The sequence below is a fragment of the Carettochelys insculpta genome, chromosome 16 (assembly GCF_033958435.1).
Source record: "Carettochelys insculpta isolate YL-2023 chromosome 16, ASM3395843v1, whole genome shotgun sequence".
NCBI classification, from domain to species: Eukaryota; Metazoa; Chordata; order Testudines; family Carettochelyidae; genus Carettochelys; species Carettochelys insculpta.
This window is the reverse complement of record NC_134152.1, coordinates 22,943,814-22,965,348: the sequence shown is the minus strand read 5'-3', so window position 1 is coordinate 22,965,348 and position 21,535 is coordinate 22,943,814. Positions and strand designations below refer to the sequence as shown.

The following is a 21,535-nucleotide window of genomic DNA, read 5'->3' as shown; positions in this document are numbered from 1 at the left end:
TTACAGATCACTGGGTATTAGAACAGGGTGCAGAAAGGTGTGGAATGGGAAGAGAAGACAGCAGTAGGAAATTACACTCAAGTTTTAACTTTCAGTGAAAAATTGAGTAATCAGTTTGATAAGACACACAGTAAACACCCGATATACGCGACTACCGCTTGCGCTTAACTTGCCTTGACGCAAATCAAAACCCTAGGGTTCCCAGGGGCTGGCGAGAGGGCAGCTTGTCCGCCAGGTCCCCACTCCAGCCCCCAGCTCCATCAGCTGGGGGAAGCAGGGAGAAGCTGCAGCAGCGTGGTTGTCTGTCCCCCAGTTGTCTGCAGCTGAGGGCAGCTGGAGGGGGGAGCCGACGGAGGAGCTGCCTTCCCACCAGTCCCCAGCCCCTGGGAACCCTAGGATTTCAGCTTGTGTTCCCACAAGTCAAGCACAAGTGGAAATGGCACGTATCGGGGGTTTACTGTATTTCTTATCAAACTGATACTCAATTTTTCCCTGTGGGAACCAGGAAATGGACCAGTGCTGGTCCGTTTCCCGGCTCCCACAAGCCCAGGGGAGCTAGGAGCCCGGCTGCTGCCTGGTTCCTGGCTCCCCCCGACTTGCACTAAATTTTAGTTCTGCAAAGTTGCCCAGGAACTCACATGACTCGGGGGTTTACTGTATGCAGAGAAGTGTTGAAATCTAACACTTTTGGAACAACACTGGAGTAATGACATTTTATACAATGGGTTAAATATCTTATTATTCACAATGGAAGTTGTCATCATTCAGAGTTGGTTATGACATATAGCTTCTCTATCACTGTAAATGAAACTCTAAGGCTATGTCTACAATACAGCAATCCTTCAAAAGTTCTTCCAGAAGATTTCTTCTGAAAAAACCTATTTAGAAAGAGTGCAGCCACACATACACACAAAAGAAGATTGAAACAATAGATCCACTCATTCAGTCGAGAGTGGCCACACAGCCCCTGCTCATTTGAAAGAATGGGCCAGGGATTGAAAAATCCAGTGGTCCTCATGGGGTGTCTACACACATTTCTTCTGAAAGATTCTTCAGAAAAAGTTTCTCTCTCTCATCTGGGAGAGGAAGAGGGTGAGCAGAAAGAGTGCTGCATTCTTCTGATTTAACATCGAAAGAACACGTGTGTGTAGATGCTCTGAGGAATTTTTTGAAAGAACCCCGGCTTTTTTGAAAAAAAAAACTCACTAGTGTAGATGTAGCCTAAGTGACTAATAGAGGCTAGTTACGGTTACTGATAGGATAGTCTAGTCATAAAAAAAATTGCTAATTTGCAAAAAGATGGACATTTCAAGAAATATGTTGGATAGGGAGCTCCTTAAAACTAGGATGGTCAGCACATTGTGTTCTTGATTCTGTGACTTCTCAAAACCATGCTCAACAGGGAGTGAGAGAGGCAGATGTGCTTCAGTGAAGGTCTTGAGCGGAAGCTACAGACATCAGGTAAGAAAAGAGGTGAGATGCCAGTGAAGAATGGCGTGCTGGTGGAAAAGATGGACTGAGGTTAACAGCCTAGTTATTGGCGGAGCTCAGTGGTGGCATGGGGATTTGCCTCCAAGAAACATTCCTTTTTCATGATTTGAAACACCATCTCTTTTCAAAATGTATCAGAAAAATGAAAATGGATGCTTTTTGCACTGGAGTGCTCAGAAAATTGAAATATGGTACTATGGAAATCACCCATCTCACAGGCTAACTTAACATTGATTCTACAAGGAATCAGATAGAAAGGTATACAAGACAATTGTACTTACCTGCTCTGATCCTGACATTCCATATGCAGCTGCGTGAAACACAATGTCAGCCCCTTCACAAGCAGCAAATAGGGCATCATAATCCCTCACATCAGCCTGTAATATACATGGAAAGATGTTTTGAATTTAACCTTAGAATTTGCCATGAAGCTGTTAGTGCCCATAGAAGGCATGCATGCAATTTTGCATAGACTCAAGGAAACCAGGGGCTGAAAAATCAGGCTCATTGTATTGTTATTATAACAACTTTCTTCCCATGAGAACAGTAGACTTCACAAAAATTACTTCCCTTAGCTTTAGAACACCCATATGAAATAGGGAGCTAGTATCATACTCATTTTACAGAGGGTTAAATCAGAGCTCAGGCAGGTGAAGTGACTTGCTTAAAGTCACAAGAAGAATTATTTGCAGAACCAGGAACAGAACACAGAAATTCCTTGGTCTAGGCACCAGACTTCATTGCCCTCCTACGGTAAGTAATTCCCATATATTTCACAGTCCTATTGATTAAAATAGTTTGGAAGTTGTGGAGGAGTCTAACTTTAAAATGTTTGACATGTTTATGATCATTCCGGGTTCTGTGAAAACTGTGCTGCTGAGATGCTACATAAAAATCAAATATAAACATCATTTGACTGTTGAGAACATGTTTTTTTTTTAAATCATACCTGAATAAACACTATTCCACTGGGAATTTCCCAAATGGGCTTTTGTGTATCTAACAGAACAACAGAGGCTCCTGACTTGGCAAGAGCACACCCCAGATTATATCCAAAGTAGCCTCCACCTCCTGTCACGACTATGTTCATGCTTCTTTTAATCAGTGCTGCAGCATGTTGGTTCAGACTACAGTCAGATGTTTGGCTCCAGGACGGCACTTCCCCATCAGATGTATGTTTTGAGTCACACCTATAATGTGGGATATGACTTTCTGTCACCAGACATGCAAAACAATTTTTTTTCCATGTTGAAAATTGCTCCATGTTGCTCTGGGGTGCAGGTAATTCCACTAAGTCTCATGTTAAAAAGCTCCATTCAGGGCCACAATGTTTTCCTTTATCGTAATCTGTTTAGAAGATACAAAGAGAAATAATAGCATTAGCCACAGTCTTTCTACACCAAAGGGTAATATACAAGCTTATTTATATTAAATTTTTCAGTTTTTTCATTTTAATTTGTTTGTATCCTATTTTTCATGTTACATAGATGGCAAACCTTCCATACCATCACCTACTGCTTGGCAATCAAAACTTTTCTGGGTGTGTGATCTATATTAAAAAGTATTGTGGAAAAGCCTCACTGATTTTGCATATATTGGGCCAGTTGTTCACAGAGCTAGCAGCATACAGAAAGGAGAGGAAAAAAACTATGTTTTATGAAGTCAAGTTGACACTTTGTTGTGCTCTCTCTTGTGTGGCTTGGTGTCTTCCACATTCAGGGTCAAAGGTAGGAATAATGGTAGAGATCCAAATTTTTGTCATCTTGAGACACATGGATATTTAGTTGTCTATGTGAATCATGTCTGCTGGTCCTAGTTCAGTTCCTGATGACCAACTGTCTGGATTACAGTGTCTCAAGCTGCCTTTTGTGGCTCACATAGCCTCTTACCCAGGGTCCCCTCCCTTGAATTGGAATCTTAACCTCTCAGGGTCCATTATGAAAGAACAGAAAAAATTTAGTTGCCACATTAAAAAAAAAGGGCAAAACTTCCCTGAATACAGTAAACTAACCATTATCATGCCCACGCTGCTCCACTCAGAAAAAAAGAAATCTGAGAAAAGTGATGCCTATGGCTCAAATCAACAGCTGCATGAACATAGCGAATGCACTTACGCTTTCAACCTTTGAGGTAGTTGGTGTTGAAACTTGTTATTGGGCCACTGTGAGGAAGTTTGCAATGTGGTCGCCTGTTCTATATTGCTGTACTATTGATAATGAAGGATAGGGGTGGGGAAACCATAAGAACGCCCATATTAGTTCAGTCCAAAGGTCTTCCTAGCCCAATACCCTGTCTTCCGACAGTCCAATGACGGATGCCCCAGAGGAAGTAAATAGAACAGGTAGTCACAAAAGTGGGCCCTCTCCAACCTCTGACAAACAGAGGCTAGGAACCCCACTCCTACTCATCCTGGCTAATAGCCATCGATGGACCTCACCTCCATGAATTTATCTAGTTCTTTTTTGAACCCTGTTAAAGTCTTAGTCTTCACAACTTCCTCTGGTCAGGAGTTCCACAGGCCTATGAACTGTGTGAAAAAACACTTCTTTTTGTTGGTTTTAAACCTGCTACCCATTAATTTCATTTGGCGACCCCTAGTTCTTTTGTTATGGGAACAAGTAAATACCTTTTCCTTATTCACTTTTTCCACACCTGTCATGATTTTATAGACCTCTCTCATATCCCCCCTTAGTCTCCTTTTGTCTAAGCTGAAAAGTCCCAGTTTTTCAATCTTTCCTCACACGGCACCTATTCCAAACCCCTAGTCAATTTATTGTCCTTTTCTGAACCTTTTCCAATGCCACTATGGGTGCGTCTACGCTAGCTGGCTACTTTGAAGTAGCCGGCACAACGTCGAAATAGCACACGTCACGTCTACATGCTCCGTGTGCTATTTCGACATTCAAATCGACATTAAGCGGCGAGATGTCGAAATCGCTATTCCCATCCGAAGATGGGAATAGCGCCCTACTTCGACGTTCAATGTTGAAGTAGGGTATGTGTAGATGGTCCTCATCCCACTACTTCAAAATAGCGGGGTCCAGCATGGCGGCAATCAGCTGTCAGGTGGAGACATACTGTCCAGCTCCTGCGGGGCTCTATGATTTCTGCGCCCAGCGGTTCTTAAAGCTGCACGGACCCGGAAACCCCGTAGCAGGAAGCTGACACCATGCAGGCAGCAGCCGTGCCATGAGGTGCCCCTGCACAGGCCAGACGGACACCATGGCAGCGAGCCAGCCTCCCGAGGACCCCCAGACCTCCCCCTCCAGCCATCCCAGGGATCCCAGGCCTCCAGCCAGCGGGTTAGGAAGCGGGGCCCCTCCTGGACTGATTCTGAGCTCCGTGACCTGCTGGGGCTCTGGGGTGAGGAGGAGGTGCTGCATATCATGGGGAGCAAGCGTCGGAACGCAGAGGCATTCGCCCGGCTGGCCGAGGGCCTGGCTGCCTGGGGTCACCCTGCCCGCACTCCTGACCACGTCAGGAGTAAGTTCAAGGAGTTGCCGCAGGGTTACGCCTGGGCCCGGGACTCTGCCAGCTGGTCTGGGGCTGCCCCCACCACTTGTCCCCATTACCTGGAGCTCAGGGCTATCCTGGGCCCCCAGGGCACCTCCTGCCCCCCAGCCACCCTTGACACCACGGCCGACGAGCCCCAGCAGGCCTCGGAGCCAGGGTCGGGTCCAAAGGCCAGACCTGCACCACCTGGGCTAGAGCCAGGACCCTCCACCCCAGCCACCGAGTGGTCCAGTGAGGAGGGGGAGCTCATGCTGGACATCCCATCCTGCAGCTCCAGCCAGGTGTCCGCTAGATGGGCCTCTCCTGATCCTGGCAGTGGACTGTTGGGTACGTACTCCAGAGGGCACAGACCCCCGAGCATGGGGCGGGGGCACCACTTGATCAGGGGCCCCCCACATCCCCACAAGACCCCAGCCTGCCATGGCCCGGGCAGACCATGGCCTAGGGACGGTGCCACAGCCACCAGTGCCCAGCAGCACCTCCACCCATGGACAGTGCCGTGCCCCACCCCCAGTGGGAGGTGAGAGGGGCGGACCACTGGAAGGGGCCACCCACAGGATCACTGCACACACCAATGGGGGAGGGGGGGACCACAGGCCCTCGGGGGGGTGGGGGTGGGCCACGGGTCAGGGCTGGGTACTCACGGCCTCCCTTCCCCCTTCCCCCTATTTCTGCAGTCGCACCATCCGTGGTCCCAGACAGCCCCCTGAGACCGCCGGACCACCAACGCCTGGGGTCGCCGCCTGCATCGGGACGGGCCCACCCCCGCCAGGGCCACCGGTGCAGCACACATGACCCGGAGGTGGCTGCTACCCTCCGGCACCAGGCGGATATCATGGAGTGGAGACTCCAATTTGAGGAGCGGGAGGCCGCCTGGCACCGGGAGGCCTGGCAGGAATTTATGGCCACCTTCAACCAGGTCCTCCCACCACTCGGTGCTGGAGGGGTAGCTCCAGAGTCAGTGGGGCACCTGGCCGGGGGGGAGAGCAGGAGGGCCTGATGGTCTGGGGCGTCTCCTGGTGCCCCTGGGGAGGGCTCCCATTCCAGAAGCTGCTGGGCGGCTGCCCAGGCAGCATCTAGAAGGGTGCGTGCTCTGCGGGAGGAGGCTTGGAGGGCTTCCAGCTGCTGCTGGACGTCTATGTCTGCGGACTCGAGGTCTGTGAGGCTTGTATCACCAACGCAGGGCTGCTTGTGCAGTGTAGGCCAGGTGTGTCTGGGAGGGGCCCTTTAAGGGAGCGGCTTGCAGCTGCCCTGGAAGGGCTAGTCTGCTCTGTGACCCCGTCCATGGGCTTTCTTGGCCCCTTATTTCAAAAGAGGGGGCTTGTGTGTGTGGACGCTCCGCATTTCCTTCCAGGGCGGCTCCTTTCGACGTTCCCCGGCGCTACTTTGACGTTGAACATCGACGTCACCAGCCCTGGAGGACGCGTAGATGATAATCGTCAAAGCAGCCTATTTTGATGTTCTTACTTTGAAATAGGCTACTTCAACGTAGTGCCCTTGTGTAGACATAGCCTACATGTTTTTTGAGATAAGACGACCACATCTGTACACAGTGTTCAAGATGTGGGTGTACCATGGATTTATGTAGTGGCAGTAAGATATTTGCTCTCTTATTCTCTATCCCTTTTTTAATGATTCCTAACATTTTGTTTGCTTTTTTGGACTGCTGCAGAACATTGAGTGGATGTTTTCAGAGAACTACCCACAAGGACTCCAAGCTCTCTCTCGAGTGGTTACAGCTAAATTAGTCCCCATCATTTTGCATCGCTAGCTGGGATTCTTTTTTCCCCATGTATATTACTTTACATTTATCAACACTGAAATTCATTTGCCACTTTATTGCCCAATTTCTTAATTTTGTGAGCTCTATTTGAAGCTCTTCACAGACTGTGTTGGAAATTGTCATGAGCAATTTAGTATCATTGGCAAATTTTGCCACCTTACTGTTTACCTGTTTTTCCAGATCATTTATAAATAGGTTGAATAGGATTTGTCCATTACAGACCTTTGGGGGATACCACTAGTTATTAGTAACGTCTGGCTCACAGTCCACATTTGGATCAGAGCTGTCTGGCTCTGGACCCTGAGGATTGGGGCTCCCTTCCACAGCATCTAGTCCACAGTGGGCTGGAGGGTTTAGAACTCAGAGCCTTGTGGGCTGGACCAGGCAAGCTGGAGCTGGATCCAGACTGAGGGCTCTGCTGGAGGTCGAGTGGGGGGGCAGGGGAGGAGATGCTCTGGGCTCCATTGCTGGGAAAGAGGAGGGGAAGCAGCAGCAACCTTGGCAGAACTGCCCAAAAACTTTAGACCACTGTTCTGATTGGCCAGAATTCCAGCCAATGAAAGTGGTGGAGGGGAGAGCCTGGGAACATAGGTAAGGGGAGCAAAACCATGTGCATCCAGGGGTGAGCAGGTAAGTGTACGCCCATTGCTTAGGCCACTACAGCTCCCCATTCGCACCCTCTCCCTGCACCCATCCTCTCACCCTGACTCCCCACTCATACCCTGCTCCTGACCTCTCTCACACAGACCCCTCTCCCGCAGCCTACCCCCTTGCTCCCAGGCCCCTCACCTCCACCCTGACTCCTCCCTTCTGACCCCACACCCCAAACCCTCCTGCACTCTTCCTCCCACCTAGACCCCCCCCACCCCCAGATTGCTCCTGCACCCTCCCTCCAGCCCAGACTGATTTTTGCTTCTCACTTGTGTGGCCCCCAACTCATTTTTCTATGGGTCAGTAGCTCCTGACCCAAAAGAGTTTGCCTATCCCAAAAAGGAGAAAGCTGCCAATCCATCACCTTTCAGGGAAACTAATACATTAAATTCAGAGAAAGAGAGAGAGAAATGTATCCATGTATTTTTTAGAAAGTAAAATAAGTAATCATGTTTATTAAAGAAGGGTGCTATTTTCCCTTCCATAAAGAAATGGGATCCGCTAGGGGATGTTTGTATAACATTTTCAAACGCAAAACACCATATGGCATCTAAGCATTTTTAATTACTGTGAATATTTATTTTTGGATTTACACATATAAAGCCACCATCTCGTGGATTTAAGTTACCTGAGACTCTTTCAAGTTTGCTGTGGAAATGTTACAATTATAACTTGATTTAAAATGTTAGAAACACCAAAAGAGAAAATGTCTATAAATATTAATTACCATCATATAAAAATATGCAGTTTCCTCAGTAGCAGGGACATGATGCCAATGATTTGGACAAGCAAAATGATGTTTCACTAGTTGATTTAACTCAAGTCAGAACCATAAAGAACCCTACAGTCATCAAAACATCAGTGTGCTTCCTGAAGAGTGGTTTGACCATTTAATAACATCAATCATGTTATTTTATGTTCAGGTAACTTTTTCTTTCAGAGGATTCCAAAATACATTGCAGCCATTAATTAAATTAATTCCCACAATAAGCCAGAAAGGTAGGAATGTGTTAGTAACCCATTTTACATACACGAACCTGACATACAGGAGGGTGAAAAGACCTGACAAGAAACAAGCAGTCCGGTAGCACCTTAAGGGTGAACAAATTTATTTATTTATTTAATGAGCTTTCATGCGTAAGATTTTCAGATCTGACAAGATCATACAGCTAGTGAGCAGAAGAGAAGGGAATAGATTCAGAACATCTGACCAAGAAGCCCATGGTCTGACTGCTAGACAACATTTCCCTTCCACATACAATACCATTCTCGTATAATCTTAGCTCGTTCAATAGTGGGGCACATGACAGGAAACACACGGTTCAGAATAATGGTATGCTTGTAGAAACAGCACAGTAAAAATGAGCAGAATCTATTTTAAACTGGAAAAAAAATTAAGAAAAGTTTCTTATCTAGGTCTATTTACACATCTGATAGAACTGGAAGGGACCTTCAAAAGTCTTTGAGTCCAGTCCCCTGCCCTTTCAGCAGAACCTATCACCATCACTGCCAGATTTTTTATTTTAAATCTATGGCCCTAAATCCCTAAATGGCCCCCCTCAAGGACTGAACTTACAACCCTGGGTTTAGCAGGCCAATGCTCATTTGACGGTAGGATAAATTTCTTAGACCGGAAGTGAGAACCTAATTGCTAAGTCATTTAAAAATGGACTGTGTTGAAACTCCTATTTTGGGGAGTCTCCTGCATTGCTTGAGGGGAGGGATTAGATGTGACTTAATATTCCAAGTGCAATTTCTGTTCTTAGACTGAGGTAAGTTAGTGACATCCAGAGCAAAGTTAACTAATAACATCACATATGCAAATAATAGCATTCTGATTGGGAGCAGGTGAGTCTGAACTTCATCTATCTCTCAGAATGTTACAGTTCAAAATGCAAAACTCTGCTGACAGTTGATGCAGTTGGCTGGAATTCTAGGCTAGCTGTTTGTGGGCCTGGTAACATGAATGAATATACCACCAATTAAAATGTAATATATTATGTTTCAGAAATTTTGAATTCTTGGTTCATCAAGATACTTGTTAATCTCTCTCTCAGGTCAATAAAACTTGAAAGGTCTACAACAATAAATAACTGCTCATAATTCTGTGAAAAATCATGATAATATAATGCTGTACATCATTAGTACCTTTGGCTAATTTGCTTTTGAGCATTCTATTTTCACTATTTTTTTATATTTTTGAAATGCTAAAGAAAAGCTTCCATTTTCTGTTAGTTGATTTTGCACACAGAAATTGAGAAACTTGCTGAAATTGAGAATGACTGAAAATAGAAAAAAGAAAAAACCCACAAAATATCCCGGTATATCCTTAAAGTATTCAAGACCATATTAAATACAATTTTACCTTTAAGCAAACCGCTCACTATTTTTTTAAGTAATTTTTCCTCTCACACAAGGACAGCCTGAAAGCAGTGAGGTGAAATTGTTAAGTGAACTGTGTAAATTTCAAACCTACCACATACAGAAGAGAGGGTTTCAACTCGGGTGCCGCTTTGCACCTACAATTTTCAAATGCAAGATGCTAACACTTAGCCCAAATAAGCCTTTCAAGTTTCAATATCTCCAAGAAACTCGAGAACCCCTCAACTATCTTCCATTCACTACAAGGAAGATGCTACACAAAGTCCATTTCAAAACTGCAGTCCGAATCCCTGAGCTTCAGAGACATTTAGAAAATGCTCCCTGGATTTTCAGTCCTATGCAAAGTTCTCTGTCAAAACAAAGTTGCTTCTAGCCCTTAGTACATCTTTATCTTCTGTTTGTTGTCTCTTTGCAGAATTTAGATTGGCTCGTTAAGCCCTGTAAATAAACACAGGTTTGTGTGTGACTAGTTTCTAATACTGTGGCTGCTTCTTTAACTCCCTCTCTGCAACCACCTCCAACCCTGAATACATGAGTAGAAATACCAGGACCACCTAGAGGACAGGGGATGTACAAGATCTATAAAGGACACCAGTATACACAGTTCTAGTAAAATATTTTCTCATTTTAAATAACCAGGTAACAAGATTTACCTTTGGCAAACAACCATAATTGTTCTGGGTCCTCATTACAGGCTGGCGGGGGAGATGGTCAGCTCTCCTGTCTCTGGATGCTGATTTTCACTGGCATATCAGGGCTCCTCAGTAACACATATGCCCCAAACCAGCTCAGATTTGCGGGTTCTTTCTACCAGCAGCCCCAGAGAGCCGTTTGCTGCGGGGCAGAGCGCACTGTGTAGTCACCTCTCTTACCTACGCAAGGTAACACTGCGGCCGTATTTACCTCAGTCGAGGGGCAGCTGATTTCTGCTCGCAGAGTCTCTTCAAGACAATAGTGAGGGATGAGACACGGAGGCGCACTGATATGCTATTGTACCCGCGTGTGAATTAGTATAGTACTTTGCCCACTTGACTATGGTATTTTATTAATGACGCTAATTTTACAGCGAAGTGCTACCGTATTGTCAGTAATATACGCACATACAAATCTCACATTGGCACCCTTTGGAAAAGGGGTATTTGGGTGGAAGGAGTTTAATTAACAACCACCCATAATGCGGTTGGCCCTAACCTCTTCAAGCTTGCTCTTGGCCACCCAGCTCCACTCCCAGGTGCCTGGCTCCCAAACACCAGCCATCTCTGGCCACCAGACTCCAACCCAGGTCTCCAGGCTCCAGCCCCGAGCCCTGGCTGCTGAGCTCCAACTCCAGATAATAGTCTCCAGCCCTGAGGCTCCTCTCCCAGCCACCGGCCTGGCACCATGGCTCAGCAACATCTGTGGTCCTGCTGTGCCACTTTTTCCTTTGAGTGCTCCAATCCTGAAGCACTAACAGGGTCCCCAGTGATGCTTGACCATGGATGTTGCCAGAGTAGAGAGGTCTCCAGCAGTGTCAGAATAGTCTCTTAAATGATCTTGGGTGTATTTTTGTTTTATTGTTGCTGTGAAGCTGGCAATCTTCCTCTGTGGAAGGTAAAATAAAATGCATGATGGAACAGCCACCATCTCTTTTTCTTCACCCTAAAATACCCAAGGACAAGAGGGAAAAATATCTCCTGGGTGGATGTATCTGAGTGGCTGTGTTCTTTCATTGCCACATCCATTAGACAGTAGCCTTTAGAAAGCTGTGCCTCATTGCAGCAGGTCCAGCAGCTTGGCTCTCTCTGGGAGTTGTTCTCTGGCCAGAGCAACTTGAAAGAAATTCTAGAGACAGCTGATTGGATTCAGGAAAATTAATATGAGATTCATGTTTTTGCTTGTTTGTTCGTTGAGTTATCAATAAAGCTAAATCCTAGGAAATGGGTGACAGATTGGACTCTAACTTGAGATCTGATGAAAAGCAACTCATTCCATTCATGCAGGGCCATTCCCTGAAATGGACATATGTTGCTGCGATCAAGTGCTGTTGGGCATGTCCTTGTAGGCTCAGACTTTGATTTCCTTCCCAAGAAAGGGCAGTAAGAACGGGTGATTCTTCAAGGTGCAATGTCATCATTTTAGAGAGTTCAAGGCCAGTAGGGACTATTGCAGGGATGGGGGAGGTTGACACCCTTTTTCCCTGAGGGCAATATTTGAATAGGCAAATTGTATAGCAGGCCATAGAGGCTTGTTGGCCCAACCTTTTCCCATTGGTGGATTAGCCACTGGGCCATAAGGGTGTGCCCAATGGCCCAAGCCAATTGGGAACCTCAAAAAACTGGGTGCCCCCTGCACCACCAGAAGCTCTGATCTTCTATCAGGCAAACAGAGTGGGGCAAGTCCCTGACTACATTCCCTGGCTGGAGCAGTGGGTGGAGCAGGGCAAGGCCTTGACTGGAGCTTGAGGGTTGTATTTTGCCCACCCCATATCTATTCTGACCTCTTTTATGCCACACACCATTAATTTTCACCAAGATACCATTATAATAAACTCAAACTCTTTAAAACAAAAAAGCAGTCAAGTAGGAATTTAAAGACTAATAAAATAATTTATTACGTGAGCTTTTGTGGGACAGATCTCAACTTCTTTAGACCATAGCCATACCAGAACAGACTCAATATTTACGGCACAGAGAACCAAAAATAGTCATCAAGGTGAACAAATCAGAAAAAAAAAATGATTAAGGTGAGCAAATCAGAGAGTAGAGGGGCAGAAGTTGCGGGGGGGAGACAAGAATTAGATTAAGCCAAATATGCAAACGAGCCCCTATAATGACCCAGAAAATACCCATCCCAGTTCAAACCATGTGTTAATGTGTCGGATTTGAATATAAAAGAGAGTTCAGCAGCCTCTCTTTCAAGAGTGTTGGGAAAATTCCTCTTCAGTAAGACGCAAACTTTTAAGTCATTAACAGAATGGCCCACTCCATTAAAATGCTGGCTGACCAGTTTGTGGATCAGGAGCGTTTTTATGTCTGTTTTGTGCCCATTAACTCTTTGTCTCAGAAAGTTTGAAGTCTGTCCAATATACAAAGCATGTGGGCATTTGGCACATGATAGCATATATGATGTTAGTTGAGGAACATGAGAATGTGCCCATGATTCTGTGAATAACCTGGTTAGGTCCAGTGATGGTATCTCCAGAATAGATATGTGGACAAAGTTGGCAGCAGGCCTTGTTGCAAGGAAAAGTTTCAGGACTGGTGTTCCTGTGATATAGACTGTGGTTGTGGGTGAGAATCCTCATAAGATTGGGAGGTTGTTTGTAGGAGAGAACAGGCCTGTCACCTAGGGCCTTATGGAGTGTGGCATCCTGATTAAAGATAGGTTGTAGATCTTTAATGATGCATTGCAGTGGTTTGAGTTGGGGTCTGTAGGTAATGACCAGTGGCGTTCTGTTCTTGACTTTTATTATTAAAGACCTCACCTAATGAATTATTTTGTTAGTCTTTAAAGTGCTACTTGACTGCTTTTTCGTTTTGATAGTATATAGACTAGCATGGCTTCGTCTCTGTTACTGTTCAAACTTTAGTTAGGCCAGAGCATTTCAGTTCTTAGAAAGTCAGCCTGTGTGTGTCGGGTGCCAGATTCTGCAACAGCAGAGAACTGATTTGCAAAGACAATCCTAGCAGCTGGCTAGCTAGGTGATCCAAGCTCCATGTTGCGAAGGGAAGTGAAAACTTCCAAGGCCCCAGGAAGTCTGATATGGGGAAAAAATTCTTTTTCAAAAGGAATTCTGTTCCTCCAACCCTGAATACGTGAGTAGAAATACCAGACAGGCAGCTCAAAAGAGGACCACCTTTGAGTCCAGTGTCCCATCTCTAGCTGTGGCCAATCATCCTTCAGAGGATGGCAAAACAAAAAATTAACGCCTTCAAAGCTCAGAATACATTGGGCAATTGTTCAAAGGTGGGAAACATCCTTCCTAACCCTTGCAGGTGACATGCTGAAGCCTTGATACATGAAATTTGGGTACAGTTATTAGCTTACTACAGAGCTGCAAGTGTTAGAAGCCTGTTGAGGGAAATGAAGGCAATGTTGTTCTCCTTCCTGTGCAACAGGGGGATTCAGACTCACTCCAATTGCTTCCAAAGGCCCCTCCCCTTCCAAATTACGTTTTCACCTTTTCCCCTTACAAATAACAATATAATTAACTCTCCAGTTCTGTAGGTTTATGGCATACCCCTTGGCAACAGTGGAGTGTGATGGACTGAAAAGCATTCAAACAGCACACACACACACACACACACACACACACACCCCCTTACCATCTAAAAAGTCAGAAAATGTTTTAGCCACAGGTACATTTTTGTTACCTACTGTGATGTACTGGGGTACAATCCAGCTCTGTGGGAGGCTGTGTCACCTCTGCCCTGTAATCTGGGGCACCTTGCAGTACCTTGCTTCTTTAGACTCCAACAGGTACAGTTCAGCCACACTCACTACCATGCAGGTCACACCCAGATATACTTGCATAGCTGCAGTCTGCCAGTCCCGCCCTAGCTATGTTGCAGTGTGACTCAACAGCCCCCGGGTCCTGGCCTTTCCCTCAGACATGTATGCCTTATACCACCCAGCCCTTTCCTGAGCAGTCTAAGAATATTTAGTCAATTATTTCTTTCAGGGAATTCTATTTCATCTTATTGCCTTAAATGGGGTTATCCCGTCACTTCCACTTAACCACACCGGATTAAATAAAATAAATGTCTTCACCACAGAGAGAGGTTTTTTATGTGAGTGCAAGTAATGCGCTGTAAATATCAGAACTGGTTTTAAGAAAAATAGATAAAATGATTTCTAACACCCAGTGGGGCTGAGAGCCACTGTGGACCCTGGGGCAAGGTGTGGGGGTTGGCTGGCTTCATGTCCCCAGAAGGGGTGGGGCCTTGAGCAGAATGGGTGGCGGTATGGGCAGTCAGCCCTTAGTTTCACCCAGACCACAGTGCGTGCATCCCCATCCCCAAGCCTTCAGAGGTGCCAGAAGCTCGGGGCCCCTTTGAATTTCCAGGCCAGTGTTTCCTATAAGCTGAGTGCTTAGGCGGCTGCCCAGGAGATACTCAGGTGCTGTTCAGCTGATTAGCAGAGTCTCCACAGCCACCCACAGTGGCAGCATGTTTTTCCATTGATGGTGCACATGTGCACATGCCTGGATGCATATAACACTGTGCCCCTGAATAGAAAAAATATAGAGGGAACACTGCTCTGGGCCCCCATGCAATTGTCCCCTTTGCCCCCTTATTGGCAGGTCTGCTATTGCTCAGCACAACAAGCTATATTAGATTAAACTAATATTTTTCACTACATGCTTCCAGCATTACTCACCAAACTCCAGGTCATGCTCCCTCCCTCCACACTGCAATGGGTGTTTCCTTGGTCTTCTTAGGTACAGAATATGTGATGGGTATGTGTGTGTGAGAGAGGTGCTGCGAGTATTTGCCCCTCCCTTCTATAGTTTTAGCTCCCCACCTGAAAAACCCTTCCAGATGAGAACCAGGAGACAAAGAGTCCAGGTGGAAGGAAGTTCCCTCCTGCTTTTTTCATCTGTTTGAGCTTCCTTTGTTTTCAATTCCTGCTTAATGAGTCTTTTGAGTGTTTAAATGTAAATTAAGGGAAGGCACACATTCTTCTGTTAAAGACAGATGTGTTTACCTTATTCTGCGTGGACAAGCCTGTGGGGTTTGCAACATGGGTGTTACTAACATCATACAGGAAAATATTAAAAATTCATATATATTACCACACATATCTTACAAGCAAATTACATATTTTCAAATTATACCTTACCAAAGATAATTAGAATAGTGTGTGGGCTGTGAATACAGGGGTGTATTCTGTTACACATTCCTTGTTCAATTACTTAATCATCTGCCATATAGCATAACAAATATGACATACTCATAATAAAGAATCTAAACAAGAAGATATAAACTTTAGCATTAAAAATGTCTGACATGAATCTAATATAAGAAAAAACACTTACCTAACTTAGTTACAGTGTTACAGTAAACTTTGTCATATCTGGCAGCCCGAGGACCTGGAGGTTGCTGGATATTCAAATATTCTGAATAATAGAGAAGAATACCTAGCAATACCTAATGCTAAAGAAAAACAAGATTAGATATTAAGAAACAAAAAAAGCATGCAGAGCACTTCATTAACCAACAAAAGTAGTACTGTAAACTTATATTGTATTTGCTGTATTTATTTGTATTTACTTTCACTATACCATACCAATGGAAAAGGTAACTAAAATTTACTTATGGTTAAAATGCTGGTTATTTGAGAGTTCCAGATAACAGAATGCCAGATATGAAAGAGTTTACTGTATTTCACGTTTAAACAGAAGATTCATAACATTCCAACTTTTAGTGTAACAGTGCTAACAAACGTAAGAGGTTACGTGTGAGTGCATGTCCCGAAAAAGACTAGAACACAGAAGTTCAAGTACACCTTTATTTCACTTCTTGTGCTATTTCACACTACAGCTCGTTCACAGAAGAAATCACTGCTCATTGTTTACATAAACTGATTTTTTTTTTTTTGAATTGCCTGGTTCCTCTGTATTCCTCACAGTAACATGCAGGCATTCTGGCCATTCGTCAGCCAGAAGGGTTGTCTGGTCAAACTGAAGTGGACTGGCCATCATTTCCTGCAGCTCCCATTGGCCAGGAACAGCAAATCATGGCTAAGAGAAGGTGTGAACAGATGTTCCTGTAGACGTGCAGAATGGTGGCTCGCCCTGGTGAACTGTGTCTGGCCTGTGAGCTGCTGATTGCTCACCTCTGGGTGAAGGGTTTCTTTATTATAGCTACTTGCTGTTATTTACACGACATTGAAACTCTACTGTATCTTCTCTGCTTTCAGCTTCTTCTTTCAGCATTTTCAGAAGGTGCTTTATTGAGATGAATCAAATAGAAACAGCAGCTCTGGGGCTTGCACATGTCAGTGGTGATCTCCTATGGCCTTGTGAGTTTTTTATACTCTAAAAAGAGTAGTAGCTGGAACCTTTGAGAATTACACTCGTCCCTCACTATACGAGCACAGTTGGTTCCCAACTTCCTGCTTGTAGGCGAAAACTTTTAAGACAGACACTAAATTGCCATTAAATACACATTAAAGTCTCTGATTGGTTCTGAGTGCTCCTAACTCCATGAAGGTGTGGCAGGATGTGGCCCTGCTTTTGAAAGGTGAGTGAACCTTGGGTGGGGGGTTGGAGAGGGTTTAGGGCTGGGGGCAGTCTGGAGCCATCAGCGGGAGGGAGGGTTAAAACCTGGTGGCAGCTCCGGTGGAGGAGGTGGGAGCTTGTTGCTCAGGACTGCACCAGTGGTACCTGTAGGGGGTGTGGCAGGCTGGGGGTTTCGAGGATTGGGCCAGCGTGGGTATTAGGAGTGGGCCGGGCTGGGGTGTGTGTGGGGATCTGCGGGCAGGGGAGTGCTGGGACCAGGCTGGGCCAGGGCATGCTGAGGATCAGGGCAGTGCTGGGAGCAAGCTGGGCCAGGCCGGAGGGTGTCGGGGGAGCTGCGAGTGGTGGGGGGTGATGGGAGTGGGCTGGCCAGGGGCGTGCTGTGGGCTGGGGGAGTGTTGGGAGTGGGTCTGGCCAGGTGGGCCGGGCCGGAGGCTGCAGGGGGAGCTGTGAGGGGTGTTGGGAGCAGGCCGAGCTGGGCCAGAGAGTGTGGGGGGAGCTGCAAGCCAGGGGGGAGGGTGTTTGGAGCGGGCTGGGCCAGAGGATGTCGGGGGAGCTGTGGAGCATGGTTGGAGGTGCCTGACCGCATGGTTGTGGGCACCCCACTGCGCTCCAGAGTTGCTTCACAGCACGCGGCCACCCTGCCACACAGCCGGAGCTGCTTTGACTTGCACAGCTGGAGGTACCAGCAGCTCCTCCAGGCTACACCAGCGGTAAGTAAGTCCATAACTTACCTGGGGTGGTGGGTTAGGGGACTGGGCCGGGGGGGTGTTGGGAGTGGGCCAGGTCATCGGGGGGCTGCGGGCCAGCAGGTGTTCCGTTTGTGGCTGGTTGGGACTGCGGGGATGGGGGAAGGCTCGTATTAGTGGGGAAATTCACTCGTCTAATGAACAAAGGTAGGTATATGTGTCCCTTGTTTAACTGAGTACTCGTAAGTAAAGTAAATTTAACAAGGGATGAGTGTACTGATATGCCATTTTTTATTTAATAGCAGAAGCAGCTTAAAATGCATCAGTCCAAATAACTTATTCAAAGAATAATTGAAGTTCACATGGACTGAGGAAAACACTGACATTAATTTATTTACTGAGTGTTAACAAACTCATTTTAACAGTGGGTTTTCTAGGAATATTGGCATAAATTCATATGCTTAAGAGAGGAAAATAAAGAAGATCAAACATAAACAGATGCCTATGACAAGACAGATATTAAGCAGCTTATTATGGTCCTGGTACTTGGAGCTGGTTTGAAGATAATGATCTACACAATCAGTAAGTGCAAATTTCTTTGGCCTGTAACTTAGCTGATGACGTGCCTTGTCTATTCGGAAAGTGTGAGTTACAGTGATGCTCAACACCTGAAAAACAAAACAACAATTAACAGTGCTTCAAGTACAGAATTCATTCAGGCAGCACTAATTAGAACAGACATATAAGTAAATTGGTGGGATGACTGAGCAGACAAGACACAGCAGCCTTCAACGAGACAGAAATTTTATAGATACAAACAGCATTGCCATGACCCAGCAGTCAGGCTATGCCTTCCTCCACTTCTGCCACATACCCTTTGCTGCAGGGACTAGAAGCCAGTGGCACAAAACTGCTATACCATCTTTATACCACCTGGGGAGCCCCATATGCAAACTTCCTTAAGTCAGCTTATATGTCACTGGAGCTAGAAGTTGGTGCAAAATGAATGTAAAACGCCAGCAAATCAGAACTGTAGACATTTACATGTGTTTTACATAGGTTTGAAGACTACTCAGCCTGGGCATTGGGAAATCAGGCTTCTAGTAGTTTCTTTCCACATAGCAATACCATGTTGAGCCACTAGTTCACACTATGTAAGTACACATACAGCTGCCTAACATTTGAATAAATATCAGCTCCCGCGCACCGCTGGATAATACAAATGTTTAATTCTAATTTCTATTCTCAGATCTCTTTCTAAGGGACTTACAAATCAGTCATTAAGTCTCTTGACTGGGAATGTTTCTTAAAAATAAAGATAGAAACAGATTTAACATCAAAAGGCCAAATATACGGACTTTCAATAACCAAGAATTTCTTTTTCAAAAACCTGACACCCAGCTGAAACCACTCACACCATCAGAGTATTGGAAAGGTTTCAGGACAGAGCTTCTTGTTACGTGTTGCAAAACTCCACATTACCAAATGGCAGCCAAATTCTGCCCTAGTCTTCTACTATGTAAATGAAAATCTCTTCTTGCTTCCAAGAGCTGAACCTGGCTTTAAGGACAGAGAGTTGGAAAATTCTTCACTTGTGCTTGTTTGTATTAGTTTAACCTGAATAAACCTTTGTTATTCCATTGCTCAAAAAAAAAATCTACTATATATTTGAGAGAGTTTACGTGCCTGTCTATGAGCCTCTTTGTTCAAGATCTCCTCCTAGATGGTAAAAGCTAGGACCACTACATTTGGTGTGCCGCTTCCTTTTATCATAACTTAAAGCGAGGTCAGGGTGTGCTTGTGCCAGGACAATGGAATGTGCATGGAATGTGACTGTTTCCTATCAAACAGAAAGGGAGGGTGTGATAGCAGGCCAGTTATACTAATGAATGGCCACAGAGGGGTTGCAAACATGGGGGACAGTTTGATCCCAGAATGACCACAAAGAGGCAGCTAGCGCTCCAGCTTGGGGAGCAGCCACTGGCCAGTGGCACAGCCCCACCACCCTGGTCTGCCCCAGAGAACAGCTGCCAGATGGACAGCACTGCTCCTGCCGCCCCCTGAGGACCAGGGCCATGCAGTCCCTGATGCTGTGGGCCAGCCCCACAAAGAAGCTGGCAGGTGGCCTTCCACCCCCTTCCCTGATACTCCCACCCCTTGTTCTGAGCCCCCCCCGATACCCTCCAACCATCTGTCCTGACTCTTGCGTCCCTACCTCCTCCCCAAACCACCTGCAATCCCCTGCTCTGCCTCTTGCATCCTTCACCCCTGCCCTGAACCCTGTTTCATCCCAACCCTGACTCTTGCAAGACCCAAGCAACACTGGGTAAGTCTACTCATAATTAAATACAAGAAGAATTTACAAAATTCTAGCACTGATCCCTAACCCTAACTCATTACTCCCACATTTCATCTAGACGTAGCAGGGGTGAAACAACTTACATTTCATATAGGTACTATCTATTGTAACTCCTTGGAGAAGAGGGGTGGGGTTCAGGACAGGGGCTGGGTGTGTAGGAGGTGCAGGAGTCAGGGCAGAGGGCTGAGGGTGTGAGGAGGCTCAGGGAAGGAGGCTGATAGTGTTTTTGTGCAATGTAAGGGGTGCAGGAGTTAGGGCAGGGATCCGGGAGTGAGGGGGGCCCAAGACATGGGGCTGGAGTCTGTGTGTGCAGGGGGGAGTGCGCAGAGGGGCTTGGGGCTGGAAAAGTCCCAGTCACCTTACCTGGCTGGTGGACAGGTCCCTGTCCCACTGCTCTTTGCTGGCTGTGCTGAGGGAGCTGTGGATAGCAGTGTGGAGGCAAATTGCAGGCAAACAGGCAGTAGCAACAGCACATGAAAACCCAGCCTTGGCCTCCCACTCCCTGCCCTGGCTCCTCTCCATGGGCTGCTCTTAGCAGTGCACACCAGGGACTGCACATGTACTGCCTGGTGTCCAGCTAGAGAGGGGCCAGGCAGCAGGACAGGCCCCAGTGCCACACCAGGAGCCTGGCGGGGAGTGCACATACCGCTCCAGAGTGTGCCTTCAGCCTGCTCCTTTCACACCTGCCTGTCTCACCTGGGGACCTGCTGTTCATAGCCTGCACGGCAGCTAGCGCCAGCCTGCAGCAGGAGCCCTGGGGGAGCCAACAGGAGCTTGACTGAAGAGTGCTCTGTAAGCTGGCCACACACCTCCAACTGCAGCAAAGCGCCCCAGGCGACTCTGAGTGGAAGGTGCACCAGGGTGCACTGCCTTACTTTTACCACTGAGATGCAGACACTGCCTCCTCAATGGAGCCAAACAGACAGCTGGAAAGGACTCCAAGATCAACTCTAGTTTCTCTAGAGGTTGAGCTCTGTATGCAGAATGACTGCAGGATTGGCTCATCAAATACTAGGTGATATTACCTCTCCTCTGGACTTTCCGCTAGGAGGGAGGAGTCCTGTATGCAAAGGCTCTGCTGAAGGAAAAGGAGGCTTTCTTTCGGAAGCTCCCTGGATTCGGTGGAGTTTGTCAAAAATTTTCTGGTGGAAAGTTTTGTTGCTAGGAAACACTGATTTGTCCTATCATGATGTGATAGTTCATGGCCTATTATGTTGCAACATCACATGACCTAAGAGTAGACTATTTAGACTTTTACATTATAAATTATAATAGAACAACAATGAACATATCGTCAAAATTAAATATTTAGATGAGGTTAAAATAAAAAAAATGAAATTTTATTTTGTGTGAAATTTCCAAGTTTCAACATTTTGTTCTGGTTTGGGGAAAAAGTCGAAATCTCAGAATTTCTGTTAGAACAGAAATGGTGAGTTTTGACCCACTGT

At 46.1% G+C, this 21,535-nt stretch overlaps 1 protein-coding gene and 1 pseudogene across 1 annotated transcript in view; both read right to left on the bottom strand.

Annotated features, from left to right (window-relative positions):
* LOC142021706 (putative short-chain dehydrogenase/reductase family 42E member 2) overlaps window positions 1-2,792 on the bottom strand; it is a 28,602-nt gene extending 25,810 nt beyond the window's left edge. Inside the window, 3 exon segments of the mRNA XM_075010821.1 lie at window positions 1,773-1,868; window positions 2,441-2,707; window positions 2,709-2,792. Of these exon segments, the coding sequence (XP_074866922.1) occupies window positions 1,773-1,868; window positions 2,441-2,707; window positions 2,709-2,792 (447 nt within the window).
* Window positions 2,793-18,189: 15,397 nt separating this feature from the next.
* Window positions 18,190-21,535, bottom strand: part of LOC142021859 (putative short-chain dehydrogenase/reductase family 42E member 2) — a 41,944-nt pseudogene continuing 38,598 nt past the window's right edge.